Genomic DNA, 22,301 nt, shown 5'->3' with positions numbered 1-22,301 from the left:
ATTCTCACAACCTTTTATGCTGCAATTTGCAGTATACAAATTGATTACAATATTTCTCGCATTACAACAGTAACAACACTTCAAAACGTATGCCATTAGATGTGGTCATGAATAACAAGCAAGTCTTTGTGTAGAATAAGCTGATTTTCAGGGTAACAATTAATTAGACTTTAGAGATGCAGCGCGGAAACAGGCCCTTCGGCCCACTGAGTCTGTGCCGACCAGTGACCACCACGTATGTTACCACGATCCAACACACTAGGGACAATTTACAATTTTACCAAAGCCAGTTAGCCTTCAAACATGTACATATTTGGAGTGTGGGAGGAAACCGGAGCACCCGGGAAAAATCCATGCAGTCACAGTGAGAATGTACAAACTCCTTACAGACAGCACCCATAGTCAGGATCAAGCCCGTAGTCGGGATGTAAGGCAGTAACTCTACCATACCCTAACTGCCGCTCCAGTTCAACTGTGTGTTTAATCTGTAAAGTCTGGATTTATTGACTGAACATAAGTTTGAATATATCATGAACAATAAAATTTATGGTAACTAAGTGAAAATTTAATGCTCAGGTATCGACTTAGTGGCATGGTCCTTCCAGCTTTGAAAGAATGGATGGAAAGGTCCTTTGGAGCGAGTTTGGAGCATAAAACAACGCCAAGGGTAAGAATGTTATAGGTTGACATTTATCCAATATTATTGTTCAGTACACTTCATGGAACATTTTTTTTCATGATTTATTGAACTTTAAAACATAGGAATCATTCAGCTGGTGTTCTAGATGTTTTCCAGAAGTAAATATTGGTACTTGTTTAACAACCTAAATACTTGATTTTTAACAATCCTATTTATGGCAGTACTTCTTAAATAGTTGAAATGGTAACATTAAAAACTATTATGATGGCGAATATTAGCTTTTTAAAATTACAATCTTGTTCCGAAATATACTTGTTTTACCGGAGATGTTATTTTAAGTATGCTTTTTTGCAGATGAATTTAATAACATTTTTATCTTTTAACTTTGAAGACTACACCAAATTTAGATCTTCCATTATCCATTCTAAATGAGGAATGTCTTAAGGACTTAAAAGACCTTAATATTCCATTCTCGCAAGATCCAGAGGATAGATTAATAAGATCTCATGGTAAGAAATATATAACTTTTTTTCCAATGTAGATGATATACTATTTTGTAATCAACTAATATACTTTATTTTAAACACAGGACACTGTTTACATGAGATTTTTGCTCTCCGTGAAGGCAAAGTTGAACGAGTTCCAGATGTTGTAATCTGGCCAAGTAAGTGTGATGGATTTGTTTATTAAAGCACCATATGCCTAGAAAAATGAAGAGTGAATGTAAAACATTTATAAAATGTAAATAATTGAAAATATGCCAAGCATCCCCATTCAACTCACCTTTATCTGTTGCCAATATGCTCCTTTGTTTCGTAGTGCTTGCAACATTTTCAGGCAGCCTTTAGCACTAAGGTTCTGCCGTGCATGTGGTTTCAGAGCCAGAAATGCATGAGTGCAATCTTTTCTTTCTCCACTTCCACTGGCACCAAATGGGCCAATTAATTTTGAATTCCCAAAGATCTCTACATGTCTATGGGTTTAATAGTTTTCTCAGTGTTGTGCGAATGGTATGAGTTTAGTGATTTTCTTCATTTTAGAAGTGGAGGATTATAGTGCTTTTCTAAAATTAGCTATTTCCTTTAGCTACTGTTTTAGTTCAAGAACCAACTTTACAGATGCACAAAGAGCAGTTGGGAATAGGGGTGCAAGATTGGCATTTAAGAAAAACTTTGTTTTCCAGGCTGTCATTCTGATGTGGTCAAGATAGTACAGCTGGCATCCAAGCACAATGTTTGCATCATTCCATTTGGTGGTGAGTTTATTTGAACTACTTGAAGTTTAGGTTGGAAATGAGTATTCAATTTTAGAATTAAATTATAATCAGTTCAACCTAATTGATCTGTATGAGGTTCTTGATGCAGATCAACTTTGCAAAATATTCACCTTTTTATATAGCTTTAGTAAAAAAAAAACATATTTATTGTTTAAAACTTAATGATTTATAATACAAAATATGGTCTAAATATCATTTTGGGCTGTTAGAATTTCAAGTTAACACAACACTCCTTGTATAATAAAATAATTGTATATGTAAAGCAAATGTATACTTATTTTGCTTGATTACTCACTTTGCCCGAGTAAATTCCACGTTATCTGCAAAATTCTTGTAATTTGCACAATTTAACTGTTTTGTAGCTGAGTTGGAATTTCCTACTTGTCTAATTACATAGGAATATATACACAAGATAATCCTGAACTTTAATTACTTCATGATTGCTAGTTTATTTCCACCTTGCACTTTATGAGATTTGCTGTATTTTCTTGTACTTCAGAAAATATCTTGTGTTCATTACTTAAGCTGTTTGAACTTTGTGTGGAAATGAACTTTTAAATGTTCTAAACCTTTTTTATTCCATTGTTTACATTCACATTGCATCTCTTTAATGGTACAGTGGTTTAGTGTTGCTTTTCTAAATTGAAAATCAAATTACATCGCAATTGTGCGATATAATTTGATTTGAGGCAAATTGAAAGGATGTAAATCATGACTTGGATAAGTACTTTTGATACTGGACATTGAGCACTTCAGGAAAACAAATATTTGAATCATAAATTCCTAAAATCATAAATTTATCTGCAAAATGTTTATTAGGCATGTTTTTTTATGCAACCTTGTGCAATAAGCCAGTTTTTAAAAATTGGATGTTAAAGGATGTCAGTGTTATGCTATTGACCCTGAATCTATTACAGTTCTGTATTGTGGGGGCACATCAAGACAATCTCTGTTCATATGGGGAGCAAAAAGGAGATGGTTGAAACACGGGAGGTCTACAGGAAGATGTAAATCAGATAGAAAAGCAAAACTAGGAGTGAAAGGAGACTCAACAGGTGGTTTAGTTCAGCGATACAGTGAGGAAGCAGGCCCTTCACCCCACCGAGTCCGCGCTGACTTGAGATTACTTGCACTCTAGTTCTATTGTACACACTAGGCACAATTTTACAGAATCCAATTAACCTACAAACCTGCATGTCTTTAGAATGTGGACGAAAGCCAGTACACCCGGAGAAAACCCACGTGGAAGATATGGAGAAATTTGGACAAGGAAAAGCAGAAATACAGTGCCTCCATAATGTTTGAGACCAAGACCCATCATTTATTTATTTGCCTCTGTACTCCACAATTTGAGATTTGTAATAGAAAAAATCACATTTGGTTAAAGTGTCAGATTTTATTAAAGGGTATTTTTATACATTTTGGTTTCACCATGTAGAAATTACAGCTGTGTTTATACAAAGTTCCCCCCATTTCAGGGCACCAAAATGGCTTCATAGGTGTTTGTAATTGCTCAGGTGTGTTTAATTGCCTCCTTAATGCAGGTATAAGAGCTCTCAGCACCTAGTCTTTCCTCCAGTCTTTTCATCACCTTTGGAAACTTTTGTTGCTGTTTATCAACATGAGGACCAAAGTTGTGCCATTGAAATTCAAAGAAGCCATTATGCAACTGAGAAACAAGAATAAAACTGTTAGACATCAGCCAAACCTTAGGCTTACGAAAATGCTTTGAACATCATTAAGAGGAAATAGAGCACTGGTGAGCTTACTAATCGCAAAGGGACTGGCAGGCCAAGGAAGACCTGCACAGCTGATGACAGAAGAATTCTCCCCAAAATAAAGAAAAAAACTCTTAACACCTGTCTGACAGATCTGAAACACTCTTCATGAGTCGGGTGTGGATTTGTCAATGACCGCTATCCGCAGAAAACTTAATGAACAGAAATACAGAGGCTATGCTGCAAGATGCAAACCACTGGTTAGCCACAAAAATAGCATGACCGGGTTACAGTTGCCAAGAAGTAGTTAATAGAGCAACCACAGTTCTGGAAAAAGGTCTTGTGGACAGATGAGACGGAGATTAACTTGTATCAAAGTGATGATGAGCAAAGTATGGAGGAGAGAAGGAACTGCCCAAGATCCAAAGCATACCACCTCATCTGTGAAACATGGTGGTGGGGGTGTTATGGCCTGGGCATGTATGGCTGCTGAAGGTACTGGCTCACTTATCGTCATTGATGATACAACTGCTGATGGTAGTAGCATAATGAATTCTGAAGTATAAAGACATCCTATCTGCGAAAGTTCAAACAAATGCCTCAAAACTCATTGGTTGGCGCTTCATTCTACAGCAAGCCAATGATCCCAAGCATACTGCTAAAGCAATAAAGGAGTTTTTCAAAGCTGAAAAATGGTCAATTTGTGAGTGGCCAAGTCAATCACCCGATCTGAACACAATTGAGCATGCCTTTTATATGCTGAAGAGAAAATGGAAGGTGACTAGCTCCCAAAACAAGCACAATCTAAAAATGGCTGTAATACAGGCCTGGCAGATCATCACCAGAGAAGACACTCAGCAACTGGTGATGTCCATGAATCGCAGACTTCAAGCTGTCATTGCATGCAAAGAATATGCAACAAAATACTAAACATGGCTACTTTCATTTACATGACATTGCTATGTCCCAAACATTATGGTGCCCTGAAATAGGGGGGGGGGGGGACTATATAAACACTGCTGTAATTTCTACATGGTGAAATCTATAAAAATGGCCTTTATTAAAATCTGTCAATGTGTACTTTAACCACATGTGATTTTTTTTTTTTGTGCAATTAGAAATCTCAAATTATGAAGTACAGAGACAAATAAATAAATGATGGCTCCTTGTCCCAAACATTATGGATGGCAAACATTATGTAAGACATCAAAATATTATATATTCAGGCAGATATTGTTGAACATTCATATAACAATTAGTTGTGTGTCAACATTTGTAAAGCAACTTGCCTTACACATGCAAAATTGTATTGTCATTCCTGCTAGATTCCTGAAATATAGAATTTGTGCTTTGGCAGCATATCAAAAGCAAATGTTTTTGCTAATTAGTTGGTACAAAAGCTACCAAAAAATGAAACAGTTCTGATCTTAGCAAATCCCCACATTTTCCAGTTTGTTAAATAATTTTACCTGCTGCATGTTAGCATTTGGGTTAGTGATGAACATTTAATTATTTGGGCAATCTCCAGGCTTCAAAGTGTTATTTCTAGCCAACACTAAATATGTTAATTTAATTGCTTCATCAAAAAATATGTGATGTTGCACCTTAGTTCCTTGATTAAATCTTAATCTCTTTTCACATTTACCAAGCCGTAATTGCACGCAATACTCGCCTCTGAACTTCTGAATTGTGATGGCTCCGATAGATGGAAAAACTGCGGATTCCTACTCCCACTGTTGGGTGCTACAGTGTCCTCCATAATGTTAGAGACTTAGACCCATCATTCATTTATTTGCCTCTGTACTCCACAATTTGAGATTTGTAACAGAAAAAAATCACGTAGTCAAAGTACACATTGTCAGATTTTAATGAAGACCATTTTTTTCATTTTTGTTTTACCATGTAGTAATTACATGGTGTTTATACATAGTCCCCCATTTCAGGGCACCATAATGTTTGGGACTTAGCAATGTCATGTAAATGAAAGTAGTCATGTTTAGTATTTTGTTGCATATCCTTTGCATGCAATGACTGCTTGAAGTCTGCGATTCAGGGACATCACCAGTTGCTGGGTGTCTTCTCTGGTGATGCTCTGCGAGGCCGGTATTGCAGCCATCTTTGGCTTATGCTTGTTTTGGGGGCTAGTCCCCTTCAGCTTTCTCTTCAGCATATAAAAGGCATGCTCAGTGGGTTCAGATCGGATGATTGACTTGGCCACTCAAGAATTGATAATTTTTTAACTTTGAAAAACTCCTTTGTTGCTTTAGCAGTATGTTTGGGATCATTGCCTTGCTGTAGAATGAACCGCCGGCCAATGAGTTTTGAGCCATTTATTTGAACTTGAGCAGATAGGATGTGTCTATACACTTCAGAATTCATTACGCTACTACCATTAGCAGTTGTATCATCAATGAAGATAAGTGAGCCAGTACCTTCAGCAGCCATACATGCCCAGGCCGTAACACCCCCACCACCGTGTTTCACAGATGAGGTGGTATGCTTTGGATCTTGGGAAGTTCCTTCTTTCCTCCATACTTTGCTCTTGCCATCACTCTGATAAGTTAATCTTCGTCTCATCTGTCCGCAAAACCTTTTTCCAGAACTCTGGTTGCTCTTTATAGCACTTCTTGGAAAACTGTAACCTGGCCATCCTATTTTTGCGGGTAACCAGTGATTTGCATCTTGCAGTGTAGCCTCTGTTTTTCTGTTCATGGAGTCTTCAGCGGACAGTGGTCATTAACAAATCCACACCTGACTCCTGAAGAGTGTTTCTGATCTGTCGGACAGGTGTTTGAGGATTTTTCTTTAATATAGAGATAATTCTTCTGTCATCTGCTGTGGAGGTCTTCCTTGGCCTGCCAGTCCCTTTGCAATTAGTAAGCTCAGCAGTGCTCTCTTTCTTCTTATAATGTTCCAAACAGTTGATTTTGGTAAGCCTAAGGTTTGGCTGATGTCTAACAGTTTTATTCTTGTTTCTCGGTCTCATAATGGCTTCTTTGACTTTCATTGGCACAATTTTGGTCCTCATGTTGATAAACAGCTATAAAAGTTTCCGAAGGTGATGGAAAGACTGGAGGAAAGACTAGGTGCTGAGAGCTCTCTTATGTCTGCATTAAGGAGGCATTTAAACATGTGAAGCCATGTGTCCCAAACATTATGGTGCCCTGAATTGGGAGTACAGGTGCACAACCTTTTATCCGAAAGCCTTGGGACCAGACACTTTTCGTAATTCAGAATTTGTCGGTCTTCGGAATGGAATTTTTTTAGCGTAGATTTTAATGGCTGGCTCAGTGGTAGAGTGCTCGGCTCATATCCGCAAGGTCGCGAGTTTGCGCCTTGATCCCGGCAGTAAACTCGGTCGCGTGTTTGAGTCTTCAATGTAGTTTTTTCTTGCAGAATAAATGTTTGTATGAAATGCAGTGTAGGAGAGGTGTACTGACTGTGTGGGCAGAACTTTGGAAGTGATTGCCCACCAGTCTAAAAAGCCGCTGTGTCTCCCTGTCCCTGGGGCGATCAAACAGCACAATACCCCCCTCCCCCTCCAACTCCAGAGGAATCCGCTCCCCGATGGGCCGCTACGGCGACAAGTGGCAGTTTGCCCACAGCCCGAGCTGCGCCCCCTCATCCGCCACCCCAAGAACAAGACGTACCTTGCACACCATCAGCTTCTGCCCCTACGTGTTCCTCTGGAGTTGGAGCGGGGCTGGGCTGGAGTTGCTGCTGGCTGTGGGTCTCTGGGATCTCCGTGCTTGCAGTGGGCCTGGGGGGTCGGTGTCCCGTTGGTCCTGACGTCTCCGGCCACCCCCCTGGACTGGAGCTGAGACTGGGAACTGTACCGCCCTTGCCCCCTCCCTCTGCAACTGCAAACAACCCCACTCTCCTGCAAGGGCGGTACAGTTCCTGGAGGATGGCAGGTGGCCGGAGACGTCAAGACCAACAGGAACCCGCTCCCCGATGGGCCCCTACGACGCCCCGAGCTGCGCCCCGTCATCCGCAACCCAGGTTCCTCTGTAGTTGGAGCGGGGCTGGGCTGGGCTGCTGTTGGCTGTGGGTCTCTGGGATCTCCGTGCCTGCAGTGGGCCTGGGGGTCGGTGTCCCGATGAGGGGGCGCAGCTCGGGGAACGGCTTCTGGTGGTCCTGACGTCTCCGACCAGTTTGCAGTTTTCCTCTGGAGTTGGAACGGGGCTGGGCTGCTGCTGGCTGTGGGTCTCTGGGATCTCAGTGCTTGCAGTGGGCCTGGGGGTCGGTGTCCCGTTGGTCCTGACGTCTCCGGTGACTGGCACGGTCCTGCTGCAATCGCCGACTTGAAGACAGTGCAAAGCCCCCGCGCCGGTGCAATGGGCGGGGAGCTGGAGAGGGGAGGGAAGGGGTCACACACATGGCCGGGAAGCAGAGGGGTGTAGGTGAGGTGAAACTGAAGCGAGCGACAATCTGCTGCTGCCTGCCCCGCTGAGTTAAAAAGTTCCCACGCAAGACTCACGAAACACTGTGTATCGTGAGTCTACCGTGGGAACTTTTTAACTCAGCGGGCAGGCAGCAGCATATTGTCAATTATTAACCCTCCCGCGCAATATACCCTCACCTTCTCTTTTATGAATGGGGATTTAGTTCCCCTTTCTTCGAGGACCGACCGGAGGTTCCGCTGTCACCTCTGCGGGCCGCCTTCGGTGAACGTTTTCACGGACCTTTCTTCAAGGACCGAAAAAATGGCCGCTATTCGGAGGTTTTCGTCATTTGGATCTTCAGATAAAAGGTTGTGCACCTGTACTATGTATAAACACAGCTGTGATTTCTACATGGTGAAACCAAAATGTATAAAAATACCCTTAAATAAAATCTGACACTTTAACTGCATGTGATTTTTTTTTTCCCGTTACAAATCTCAAATTGTGGAGTACAGAGGCAAATATATAAATGATGGGTCATTGTCCCAAACATTATGGACGGCACTGTATTTTATGTTGACACTTTCCTGTAGATTTATGAAACGGCAGCAAAGCCACGTTTGATTCCTATCCCTTGTATTGCTGCTGATCACAGCATTGAGTTAGCAACAGATGTGCTTTGATCATGAGGAGACGGGGTGGCAGAATATATCTGAATCGAATGTTATATGATCTAGAAGAGAATTTGGAGGCAGTGGTGTTTAGTTTAGAGATACAAAGCAGAAGCAGGCCCTTTGGCCCACCGAGTCCATGCCAACCAGTGATCCTTGCACAGTCTTTACCGAAACCAATTAACCTACAAACCTGTACGTCTTTGCAGTGTAGGAGGGAACTAGAGCACCAGGAGTAAAACCCACACTGTCACGAGGAGAACGTACAAACTGTCCAGACAGCACCTGTAGTCAGGATAGAACCCAGGACTCTGGTGCTGGAAGGCAGCAAATCTAATGTTCTACCACCATGCCACCACCCCTTGATTATGACTAATTTCTTAAATTTTAAAGGAATGGCCTATACCGCTTTTCTATCCATCAGACACGTGCATCATGACATTTTTGCAAAGGTATTTTACATATGGTCAGTATTGAAGCTTAAGCTACAGAAGGCTATATGATCATTATTGATAACAATAATGGAGGAGGAGGCGCTGTCCTGAACGGCTGCCTGTCCTGCAGCTGTCCGTTTTTTCCCCCTTCTTTTTTATTATTTTTAGTACGTTGAGTGTGTAGTCAGGGGGCCTAATCTTTTTATGTGTGGGGGGTGGTGGGGGGGAAGGGGGAAACTGCTTTTCGAGTCCCTACCTGGTCGGAGGGGTTGCTTTCCTCCAAGCAGCGACTTCGACCTGTCCTTGCGGCCTACCAGCGGGTCCTGGAGCGACGTTTCCCTGAGGGGACCTGGCCAGAACATCGGCTTTGGCGGCGGCGCAGAACATCGGCTTTGACGGCGGCGCAGCGCTGGAGCGCTATTGCGGAGCGGGCGATGCCTTTCCTGGGTCGCCGCGCTGGAACTCCAGTATGCTGGGACCGCCGATAAGAACATTGTGGAGCCGCGGTTCTGTGGAGCGGCCAGCTGCGACGCTGAACGTCACATCCCGGAGCCTGGGATCTCTTGCTGAGATCGCCAGTGTGCGGAGCTCCGTCCGGCGCGGTCTGTTGGCTTGGAAGCCGCGGTCTCCGGTGGGAAGGCGGCCGTTCCTGGCACCCCAAGCCGCTGGGGGTTCTCCCGACGCCGGAGCACCATCACCCGGCGAGAACATCGGGCGCCGTGGTGGCGACTGTGGAGGCCTCAATAGGCCCGACTTTGGGTGGACAAGAGGATGGGGACTGGACTTTGTGCCTTCCCCCACAGTGGGAATCACTGTGGGGGGATGTTTTTGTGTTGAACTTCTTTTTGAATGCTATGTTGTATTTTTATTAGTGTGCTGCAAGGACATCAGAATTTCCCCTGAATAAGGGGATTAATAAAGTTTAATCTAATCTAATCTAACAATGTCTTAGAAATAGTATCACTTGAGTTTTGTTCCAAATTATCCAAACACATTATGGAATTATTTTGCAATTTGATCAAAATCCCTGCATTTTTTTGCTCTATTACCATTGTCAATGCTGTTTCATCCCAAATATTCCCAACAGTTCATGTTAGTTCGTGGTTATAGTCTTAGCTGGTAAACAAAATTTATCTGGAAGTTTATTGAACTTCTCAGGTCCTGGTTAATCAAAGTACTTTTGCACCAAAGATTTTTTCATGAGTATTTTCTGAATGTATAAATCCAAATCCACTTTCCCATTCTTCATACAGAATAGAAATTATAGTTAGGTCTTGACCATTTTTATGGGTTTGATCTGGTGTTTCAGTTTTTTGGTGAATTACATTTGATTTTGTTTGTTTAAAATAAACATTTGCTGTGCAAGATGCAACACATGATTCAGCAAGGTGAATCAGTTATTTCTGAAACCCTTTCCACTGGTTAACTAAAGTGATCAAGACTCTGCTACTGAGGAGACAGTAGATTTTTCATGCAGGAGCTATATTCATATATTCACAGGAGTTGAAGTGAGCCCACATTTCAACCTGCCAGAAAATTGATTTAGCACTGAAAGTGATCCCATCAATCACAATGTCTTGTTTGTTTTCTTTTGCCACAGCTGCTAGCTGTTGGGTTGACTAGTGGAGACAGTTAAGAAAATTTCTGCTGGGCAACATGTATCCTGCTGCAAAATCTTTCAGACTCAGCAGCAGACCTGTTTTTGTCCACATTTTTGCTCTTCATCACTTTATCATCACTGACTAGCTGGAGCTGGTTGGTGGTCTGTATGTGCATTTTGAATCTGTAGTGCAATTTTCCGTATGGTTTATTGATGGCATCATGTAGATCACAAGTTTTCTTCATATAGTGTTGCTTAAGATTGAAGAATTCAAGATCAAGCACTAATTCCAAAGGATTAACATTTATAATTATGGTGCAAATAAGTGCTCCCTGTAACCACAGCTCGAAACCGACAGTAACTTATGGAGTTTTGTGTGTGAACATAAACAGAAGCAGGAGCAAGCCATATTGCCCCTTGAGACAGCCTTGCTCATTGGCTGGTTTGATTTTTGACCATTATTTGTGTATAGTGTATAAAAACCATATTATTCTCAGTCTTGACTATTTAACTGCTCAACATCTTATGTATTTTTCAAAGATTAGCACCCCCTTTGGATGTAGAATTTCCTCATTTCTATTTTGTATGTCTGACCCTTATTATGAGTCTCTGTTTCTGGACATAATCTATCTTGGAAGTTATCTTTCCAGCATTAATCTCACAAAGCTCTTTTAATCTTTTATGTTTCAATTAGATCACGTTTAGAGAAACTCCAGAATGTGCTGGCACTTTCTTCCTAATTCATCCTCGTAGCACAGCCCTCTCATCTCAGGAATACATCTAGCAAGCCTCTGTGACAAGGAAACCTAAAACATATGCATTTATTAAACCTAATCTCATTGAGAGACCGCTGCAGTTGTTACTACATGCAAAACCAAGTAGTAGCTCAAGTGACAGCGAGGCATCATTCCTGGACGAGCTCAGTGCTTTCTGCACTTAAAGAGAACTTCCACGTACCTTCTTGGTCCCCATTTTCCCCCCGATGACACATGCATCTCAGTCACTGTGGCTGATATTAGAAGATTATTCGTGAGTGTAAAATCTCGGTGCACCTAGCTACGTTCTTAATACCCGTGTGGACAACAGATGAAAAGGGATGTGCTCTTACTGCCTCTTAACTCTGCCTGACCATTTGGACAATAAGGACACCTGTGACAGGCTGTTATTCATCAACTACGGCTTAGCTGGAAATACCATAATTCTCTCCAAACTTACCATCAAACTCTGATCTGGGTCTCTGCTCGTCCCTATGTAATTAGATGCTCGACTTCCTCATGAGCAGATCACCATGAGTACGTAACGGCACCAACACTTCCTTGATAACCAAGGCTGTGTGCTCACTCTCCTGCTCTATAGTCTCTATATGAAAGTATAGCCAGATACAGTTCCAATGCCATCTTTAAATTTGCCGACAACATCAGTTATTGGGTGATTAACGTGTAACGATGAGTCAGAGTACAGGAGGGAGATTAATAATCAGATTTAATGGGGTCCGAACGACCATCTTGTTCTCAATGTTAGTAACCAAGGAGCTGATTTCAGGAGGGGAAAGCCGGCAATCCATAAAACGGTCATTGGCGGGATAGTGATGGAAAGATTTAATAAAAATCAAGTTTCTGGAAATTAAGATTGTCTGAAGATCTTCCTTGGCAAAGAAAGCTCATGTTTCATTTCGTCATGAGATTGAGGAGATTTGGAATGTCGCCAAATCTTTCATCAAACTTCTATGGATGTACTGTAGGAAGCATACTAACTGGCTGCATCACAGATTGGATCGACAATTTGAATGCACAAAAATGAAGGAGAATACAAGAGTGTTTGATGTTGCCCGGTCCACCACAGGTACTGATCTCCCCACCATGGAAGGGATCTTTGGGAGGCGCTGCCTCAAAGGCAGCCAGTATCATCAAATATCCACACCACCCTAGCCATGCTCTTATTTTGTTGCCACCATTAGGATGAAGATACAGGAGCGTAGTACTGTGGTTATAAATTTGTATTATTGATTATTATATATTTATCTGCGTGTTATTGCATTAAAGAGCCTGTTAAACAGCATCAAGAAAGAATTTCATTATTCTGTTGTCTGTACATATGGCAATTAAATACTTGACTCTTTCTAATAGCAGGGCAACCAGAACTGTACACATACTCAATGCGGCCTTACCAACATCTAGTACATTTACAACATGACATTCAAACTTGTGCACTCAATATCCTGACTGATGAAGGCAAGTGTGCCGAACACCATCTTCACATACAACCTTCAACCATGAAGGTTGCCATCTTCATGCAACCATGTTACTTGCACAACACCCCACAATAGTTGCTGAGCCCCAGAGGTACCTGGATATGAAAGATCTGGGCCAAAGGCAGGCTGGTGGGACTAGTAGATGAGGCATCTTGGTCAGAGTGGCCAAGTTGGACTGAAGGGTGTGTTTCCGTGCAGTATGACTTTGACTCTAATTGTATGGCATGATTGCAGTGAGGTCTATGCAGAGTAAATAAAAGGTATTGTTATCCATTGATTTGTCAAAATTGAGTTAAGAGAAGAATAGTGGGGAAATAAGTAAAGGTTATTATTCTCAGACAAGGTGGTAAGGTTTGAGACTCAGCTGCTTGATAGAGTGGTGGAGGCAGAAGCTCCACATTTCGAATCGTCTAAGTATCATGTGAGTAGTGACCTGCAGAGTGACAGACCTTATGCTAGAAAATAGGTTTAGGCTGCCACAGACGCGATGGACCTACTAGTTTTCTTTGTTATGAATGTTGTGAGATGTCTAAATCATAGAAAATGTAAGTATTTTTCCTTCAAAGTGGATAACTTCACTTTTCCACACATCATACTCCACCTGGCCTCATTTTGCCTTGACCCTACATTTCTTTGTAGGTGTTCTCAATTTTATATCCCACTTATTTTAATTTTAGATCAACTTGGACCCAATACGGCGTGTAGTATGATGCGGAGGACGGCAAGAACTTTGTAATCAGTTGACAATTAGTATTATACATTTACTTATTAAAAGTTTGCAACATGTGCAGCTAACATTGTTTAAAAAGCACGGGTGTGGTAATTATTAATATGCCAAGAATGTGGTAAACAGTGCGATTAAAGCTGGTTGCTATTATCCATCATGCGACAGAAAGTTATTTGATCAACCGTATAAATGGACATTTTTTTCATTTTACTCTTTTTTTAATTTTTAACCAAAATATTAAGGGGAAAAAAATCTCCTGATCCTTTGATCTACTCAGAACATGACGAAAATCATTGGTCTGAAATGTTAATTCTGTTTGTTCCCTACGAAACTGTTTGGCCTCCTGTAAATTCCCAGTATATTTTTTTTATTTTCTGTTTAATTTGGATTTCCAGCATTTGCAGTATTTTGGTTTTGTATTATATCCTTAACTATTTGGTTACTCATATGAATTATCTTCCCATGGACTTTATTCTCATTGAACGCACTCCTTGAGAATACATGAAATGCTTGCATTTACTAATTTACCATCTAATTAATCTAACTTCCAAAACAACTTTAGCCAATTTGCCCTTCATACGTATATAATTGCCTTTTAGTTGAAGACTTGTTTTAGACTTGAGGTTTGTCACCGTCAAACTCACGTAAAATTATTTTGTGTTATGATCACTGCTCTCAAGAGGATCCTTTACTATGTGATTACTAATTAATCTTGTTGCATTATAAATGACAAGATCTGAAATGACCCAAATAGTATTGCATGTACTTTTACTGAAGATTTCCTTCATTTGTGGATGTGCCCAGGCAAACAATTATTGCATTATCTTTATCACAAGCCCCATTATTTTAAACTAATATATCATCTAACTGTGTTGATTCATTATATGACATATAGACTGCACCCATCGATCTTTTCTGCCCCATATTTTCCCATTACTGCACAAACTGATTTTTACTTCCTGCTAATGGCTCAGATTTGTTCTCACTTATTTTCTCGTGTCATTCTTTTGCAGAGACCCCCCCCCCCCCCTGCTCCCACAAATCCTTCTCTTTCCATTCTCCCTGCCTGAAACATTGTACCTTGAAATACTGATTCTAGGTTTTGTTGCCAGACATCCATGTCTCTACCCTGTGTTTTAACCTATTTGCCTCTACTTCTGCCTCCTGATTCATCAGTCTGAGGAGAATTGTTCATTTAGTTACCATAGTTGCATTTACCCTTGGGTATTCTGTCAATTTCCCACTATTGACCATTTTTTGCAATTAATTTCTGCTTATCTGTAAGGCATTCTTTGTGGTGAGAAACACTTTCAATACAATTCTGAGGTATATGCTGAGGCTAATATGAGATCGGTATACTTCCTCCTCCACAAGACTGGTGGGTGGGTTGTAAGTTTGAGCCGTCCTAGGTCAAGGAATTCCTGATCAGAATGTTGCATTTTTAAGGACATCTTTGAAATGATTCCCTTGCCGCCTCCGTTATTGCCTAAAGTACCACATCTTGTCAATCAAGGTTGGTGGGGGGGCAATGCGAGTCTGCTGCCCTGCCAGCAGCGTGTTTGTCATTTCTACTCTTTTTGTTGCTTTTTTTTAGTGTATCCAAATGTGTGTTTTAATGTCTCTTGGTGTGTCTTGTGTGTGGGGTGGAGGTGTAAAGGGTGAACTGCTTTCGGTTGCCTCCTTCAGCGTGGACTTATCGCGAAGCGGGTGAACCCTTGTCAGGGTCACCAGAGGAGAGTGCTCCGATCGTTGGCCCGCGGCTTATAACATCCTTAAGCCGTGGTCTGCGGAGCTTCTAGCCGTGGGCGCAGCGTCCGGAGCCTGGGAGCCCTTGTTAGCCCGCCAGAGAAGAGCTCTGATCGCCGGCCCGTGGCCGATAACATCCTGATGCCACGGTCTACGGAGCTTCTAGCCACGGGCGCGGCGTGGACTTGTACATCCGGCCGCCCGCAGCGGCGAATGCGGAGGTTTATGGCCTCGACCACAGGGGAACAATGGAGGAAGACTGACTGTACTTTGTGTCTTCCACCAGAGTGAAGAATGCTGTGGTGGATGTTTGTGTTTAATTTTATTGTGTATTGTGTGTTCTTTTTTGATAGTACCGCTGCTGGAATGTTCATTTCACTGCACTTTATTGTGTATGTGATGAATAAAACTGATTGATTGATTGATCTATCTTTTAAATTTCCTCTTCTGTACTGTTTCGTAATCATCAAACTTAACTCATGATCTCTTCAGAAACTCCCACTATTTAATTTGAATCTTTGCTCACAGCCCCAGCAATTTGATTTATCAGGCCATTGTTCTTGGCCATTTCAAATGTTACTATCCCTGTAGAACAGTTGCCCAACATTTGCGACTAAACTTACTGAATTGCAGTAGCTTTCCTCATGCTGCTCTTTCAGGCATGCACAGAGTCTCAGATCTGTTTGACCCTGTCACTGTGTGTGGCTTGGGTAATTATTTGAGGTTGTTATTTTTGGTGGTTCTGTTTATCAAGTTAAACTCTGATCCTTCTTAACAGAACCTCAATTTGCTTCTTCATATGTTGTTGATTCTAAGTGCACCATGACAATTGGATTTTGCTACTCTCATTTTATTCCATTGCAGAAATTATATCTTTAATCTTAACACTGGTAGGCAATATAAAGTTTATGATTCATATCTGAGCCTGCATGGATTAGTGTCCATCCATTGTTGGGATCAGTATAATAAGGTGGATGGACACTAATCCATGCAGGCTCAGATATGAATCATAAATTTTATATTGTCTACCAGTGTTAAGATTAACAAGTTGGGCGGCACGGTGCCCAAGCGGTAGAGTTGTTGCCTTGCAGCGCCAGAGATCCGGGTTTGATCCCGACTACGTGTGCTATCTGTATGGAGTTTGTACGTTCTCCCCATGACATGCTTGGGTTTTTCCCGAGATCTTCGGTTTCCTCCCACACTCCAAAGACGTACAGGTATGTCGGTTAATATGCTTGGTAAATGTAAACATTGTCCCTAGTGTGTGTGTGTGTGTGTAGGATAGTGTTAATGTGGGGATCGCTGGTCGGCGCGGATTTGGTGGGCCAAAGGGCCTATTTCCACGCTGTATCTCTGAACTAAAGCATCCATCCCCTTGTTATACTGATCCACCAAAGTACCTGCCTGACCTGCAGTCATATCTATCTTTTCCAGGCCACTTTCTATATCCAGGCTAATCTAAATATATGATTTTTTTTAAACTGCAAAACTGAAAAGAAAACAAAATATGTGGGATAAACTCAGTGTTGAGCAGCCTTTGTTGAAAGAGAAAAACTCCAAACCTTGATGGTTTCTCTTTCCACAATGCTGTTGTCTTGCTGCGTTTATCTAGCTTTTTTTTCTCTTCTAACCAAAATATAAATGTCTCCAGATTTAAACAATTTAGATCATGCTCTCCTTTCCTGATGGTTATCATGCCTAAAGTGCTGACTCCACTTCAATAGCCCGAGCCAAAGTTCCTCAGATGGGAAAATTTGTTCAGCATTTCTCAGATCCCCACCATCTGCAGTTATTTTGCGTCACCAGTCCTTGCATTCCCATTCAAACTTATGCATTCAGTTATTTGGTTTCTGGTTGCTTTAAATTTGGCATTAATAAAAATCAGATTCGTCTATTTATTTAGTGTTATTGGTGTACATTGCTTACCTATTTCTAAATTACTGTAAACTTAAAAGAAAGCATTGAGGATTATAGTAGGTATGAGATGCCTTTGAAGAGGCTTTTACAGACTAGCATTGCTACAAAAATAAGTGCAAAAATGAACATTCATTAATTTAGTTTATTGTCACATACAGTAAAAAGCTTTTGTTGTATGCCAACCAGTTATGAATCTGGTCTAAGTATGATTTTAATTTCAGATAAAAGTTTTGAAGTAAAATCAATTTTATTTTTTATTTTGGTTATATCAATTGTATTTATAATTTTCAGTTTTTGTACTTTAAAATGTTGCAAAAGTTTGGTAAAGATGTGCCCTGTGCTACTTGCTTTGCTGTCTGGGAAAATATATTTCAATTTGATGCTCAATAAATTTGATAATATTTCAGTTGCAGTATACCAAAGATCTGCTGGTTTGTATTGTGTTGCAACTGCATGAGATGACTGCAAATGTTTTCTATTAGACTATGTTAGATTAATAAATTAATGATAATATGAATTTCTCAACTTTAGATTGTAACAGTAAATGTTTTGTACGTATTTATAAATTAGTAAATCTAGATTTTAATTTAAAAGATCTACTTAATTGTTTGATTATGCTACTTCCCTAAAGTTTTGGCCACCTTATTGCTTAAGTTGGATGGTCAGATATGGTGGAATTTATGACCATGTCTGTCATTCCTGCTCCGATAACAAGTCCAAGTAATGGGAGTTTTGCATCGTTGATAATGTGAAAGCAAGAACAAGTGAGCTTCGCAGTCATGATTATTGAAAGTCTGATTTATTTTGTGCACTGCAACATTTATTTTCGACCCAACAATCTTTGACTCCAAGACCAGGGCACCACCGCTGATGAAAGCTGGCACGCAGAAAAACTCTTGTGTTCAGTCTCTGATCTATGCACAATTATCCAACTAGACCAACTAGAATGGTGTTAGACAAGATTAAACTAACCATTTTTTTAAATTCCAGACACAAACATGGATTGCACTATTGCAGAGACAAGATGGGACAATATTGAGTTTTACTGTGTTATTGTCTCGATTGAATTGCCAAGAGCTAATATAGATTATAGGCTGCCACGTCATCAAGCTGTAAAATGGTTTTTAAGCAAAAATGTCGTTGTCTCCTAATGAGGAAATTGAACCTCTTGGAGCTGAAAGGAGCAAACTTACATCCATGATTTACTCTTTTTATTAAAGGCACAAATAAAAATGCTAACTTCAAATGTATTCAGACCTGACACTTGTCTGTTTCTTGTCTCTCTGCTGGATACTGAACTAACCAGTCTGCTTCCTGTGTGCTCTGCAATCTGTTTTTAATTAACTGTTCAAAGTTTGTCTGTGTACATTGTTGATTTTTGTAGTTTGCAAATGGTTATTGTTGGCCTAACCGTGTACAAGTATGTTTCATGCCCATGAATCACCAAATGGTTTTGAAAATTGGTTCCAGTGAGGGTTTGCTTTAATTTTTCTCCATTTTCAACTTGTTTGATATGAAAACTCCAATGCTAACATCTTTTAAGAATTTTTCTGAGGCACATACAACCTTTTTCTGATTGGTATTGTTCCTGTTTAATTAAACTTTTTTTAAAGTATAAATTTACAGAAGATGATCATTTGCTTGGGTAGCTTGACAGTAGAGGTGGCTAAATACTTAATTCCACAGCAAAGATGGAGTTTTGGAACAACCAACATCAAACTTTGTACTCCAGTACCATTTTTCTGATGTTTTTGTCATGTAGAGATTTATCATATTGTTATGTTCTTCATCTGGAAGTAAATAACACACTGACCAAAAACATAAATTGCTTGCTGTAAGGACTCTAGTTAATTACTGGACAAAAGCCCAAAATTAAATGCATACAAAGAAATAAGATGTTTTTAAGATAATTTATAGATATTTCAGCAATTTTTAACTTTTTCCCAAGCCAAAACACAATAAAGCAGGTGTAATTAAAATGTGAACAAAAAATTTGAGCATGCACTATACTGTCTTGTAAAACAAAATGACACCAAGTGCTGATGTAACTCAGCGGGTCAGGCAGTATCTCTGGAGAACATGGTTAGGTGACATTTTTAATTGGGACCTATCTTCAAACTATGTTTTTGTGCTACTGGAGCTGACTTAAATGTATGCTGTTGAGGATATTATTATGCTTGAAATGCAAATTAACATATCATACACTTTCACTTCACCTGCGTTGGAATCTGCACACTGTTTATGTATACAATGCAAAGTTAAGTTCCAGGTGGCTTAAGCATTCCCAAAGCTGTGGAAAGAAACTTGCTATTTAAGGATAGAGCCAGAATTATATGTTTTAATAGGGCATAGCATTAACCAGCTTTTCAGAGTGGTAATTGGATGTTTTGTATGTTGATCAGTAGCTTGTACATTTCTATGGAGAAGACCGAAAATAATTCCTCTTTAAAATGAGTTGAATTCCATTTTGCTATTAGGCCTTCTGTCACTTCAGGATAATTTCGCCTCTGGGAAAGCAGATAAGTGTCTGATGCACCCTCTTGCTTTCATAATACTTATTGCTGTGATGTGGTCTGAATTGTCATGGAGAAACTAGTTCTGTGTGGTCAAGTAGTTTGAATATATTTAGTTGAAATATTAGCCTGGGAATTAAGTGTTACAGATGGTTTGATGCCACTTGAATATAGTGTTATCTGCATACATTGCAGGACATCTGTTTTTTCAGTAGTGTATTTTATTAAATGTTGAATTGCACCAATACTCTGCGTATATCAGGAGTAATTCAAACTTGTAGTTCTGTCAACACTTCCCTAATATTATCAATGTGTAAATGGAAGTCTGTGTCCTGCTGAGCACATCTGCGCTGAGTTGTCTGGAGACCATCAATGTTAAGTGTTTGTAAAGCAAAGAAAAAGTAAAACCACTATAAAATAAGTCATTTAATTTCCTTTACTTGCAGGAGGGACAAGCGTTTCCGATGCTCTGGTGTGTCCCACAGATGAAAAACGAACTATAATTTCATTGGATACTTCACAGATGGTATGTAATAATGTTTTCGGGCAAAGACTCCTGATGGTAATAAAAGTGAAGAAATTTAATTTAAACAATTCCAACTCCAACACTCCATCATGCTTATTTTAAATAAAGCATCCATTAGGATGTTTGTACCTTCCACATACAGCTGAGATCCTACCTTGTATTCAATTTGGTAATTGCAGGTATTACAGATGGATTAATAACCTTGACCTCCATAATAGCTTTTGTAGGTTGTTGGTTCTTCAGTATATTTCTGGGATTCATTTATTGGTTTTGTTGTTTTAGTTGCTTTAAGGATGACACTATTCTTAAAATATATAGCTCATAAAATCATCAGTTTTTGTTAGTTTTCCGTGCATCCTCGCCAACAATTGGCACAAAATTGATTGTAATATGTTTATTGTCCTTATATGTGCATATAGTTCAAATAATTGATTTGTGTGCGGTCCCTTGCTTATAGGATACATCCCATAAATTCAAGCATATTGTATTTGAACAGATTTGATTTATATGCTGAAAAAAATGTAAGCACTGAGGTTTATTCGATGAAACAAGACATACTATCTGTTTACGCAACCATTATTCTTGTACCAAATTAATACCAACTATGTATAGAATTCAAAAGCAGAGTCCAAATGATTTTTTGTTCTTCATCATCTACGATGATAAAACCTCCTTGACTAGATTGAGAGATTATATAGGTTATGATGGTTGAACATGTTTTTCTGACATTCTTTGAGATGTCTACAAAATTCGTCCCTATGCTTGTCACGTTTGCATTCTAGCCAATAATTTGTCCTTGGGGGGGGGAAAAAATCAAGGAAATGATATGGTTTGGTGAACAGGTTCCAAAGTTAACTAAGCAACTTAAAATATATCTGCAAGTGCACATACAATAGCTAACGTGTGAGATTTAAAATTAAAATCCAAAAAAAATCTCCACAAAAGTTCTTCAATTGTTTTCCAATATAAAGTTAGAGTAGATTAATATTTGCTTATTTCCTGACTTTTTGTCCGCTCAATGACAAGGCAGTTTCCATTGATATTTTAGAGTCATAGAATCACACAGCATGGACTCGGATCTTTCGGCCCAACATGCCCACACCAACTAACATGCCCCATCTACACTTGTCCCACCTGCCTGCATTTGGCCCATATTCTTCTAACCCTATCCAATCCATGTACTAGTCCAAATGTTTTTTAAATGTGATAGTGCCTGCCTCAACTACCTCCTCTGTCAGCTCATTCCATATGCCCCCCTCTCCACTTTTTCCCCTCACCTTAAACTATGTCCACTGGTTCTTGATTCCCCTACTCTAGGTAAAATACTGCATTTACCCTCTATTCCTCTCAAGATCTTATGCACCCCTGTAGGATCATCCCTCCTGTTGCGCTCCAAGAAATAGTCCCAGCCCATTCAACCTCTCCCTATAGATCAGGCCCTCGAGTCCAAGCAACATCTTTGTACATCTACTCTGCACGAGTTCCAGCTTAACAACATCTTTCCTATAACAGGGTGAGCAAAACCGAACAGTTCGTATGTATAGCTGTAAATCCTGTACATCAGTTGTCTTGACTGATGAAGGCCAACTTTGACTGATGAAAGCCGCCTTAACTACCCTATTTACCTGTGATGCCATTTTCAAGGAACTGTGTATCTGCGCTCTTAGATCACTTTGCTCTTCAACGCTCCCCAGAGCCCTTCCATTCACTTTTGCAATAGTGCAAATTGTTCAACAATTTTGGGAAATTCTATATTCGCTGAGTATCTCAGCCACAATTATTGAATGCTTTACAGAATGGCATGCACTTTAAGGTTACCAGCAGTCTCTCGTCCACTCCTTGTGACTGTTCAGTGTAACTTTTAGCATTCATAAAACCTCTAGGTACTAATCAGAAG

At 40.1% G+C, this 22,301-nt stretch overlaps 1 protein-coding gene across 1 annotated transcript in view; it reads left to right on the top strand.

Moving 5' to 3' along the window:
• agps (alkylglycerone phosphate synthase) overlaps positions 1-22,301 on the top strand; it is a 113,183-nt gene that overhangs the window by 30,093 nt on the left and 60,789 nt on the right. The window contains exons 3-7 of the mRNA XM_033023868.1: positions 577-667; positions 1,032-1,149; positions 1,230-1,304; positions 1,824-1,895; positions 20,325-20,404. Coding sequence (XP_032879759.1) covers positions 577-667; positions 1,032-1,149; positions 1,230-1,304; positions 1,824-1,895; positions 20,325-20,404 — 436 coding nt within the window. The remainder of the gene's footprint in view (positions 1-576; positions 668-1,031; positions 1,150-1,229; positions 1,305-1,823; positions 1,896-20,324; positions 20,405-22,301) is intronic.

This window comes from Amblyraja radiata, chromosome 7, assembly GCF_010909765.2.
Source record: "Amblyraja radiata isolate CabotCenter1 chromosome 7, sAmbRad1.1.pri, whole genome shotgun sequence".
NCBI lineage: Eukaryota > Metazoa > Chordata > Chondrichthyes > Rajiformes > Rajidae > Amblyraja > Amblyraja radiata.
The sequence above is the reverse complement of the archived record's forward strand: the minus strand, read 5'-3'. Positions and strand labels throughout refer to the sequence as shown.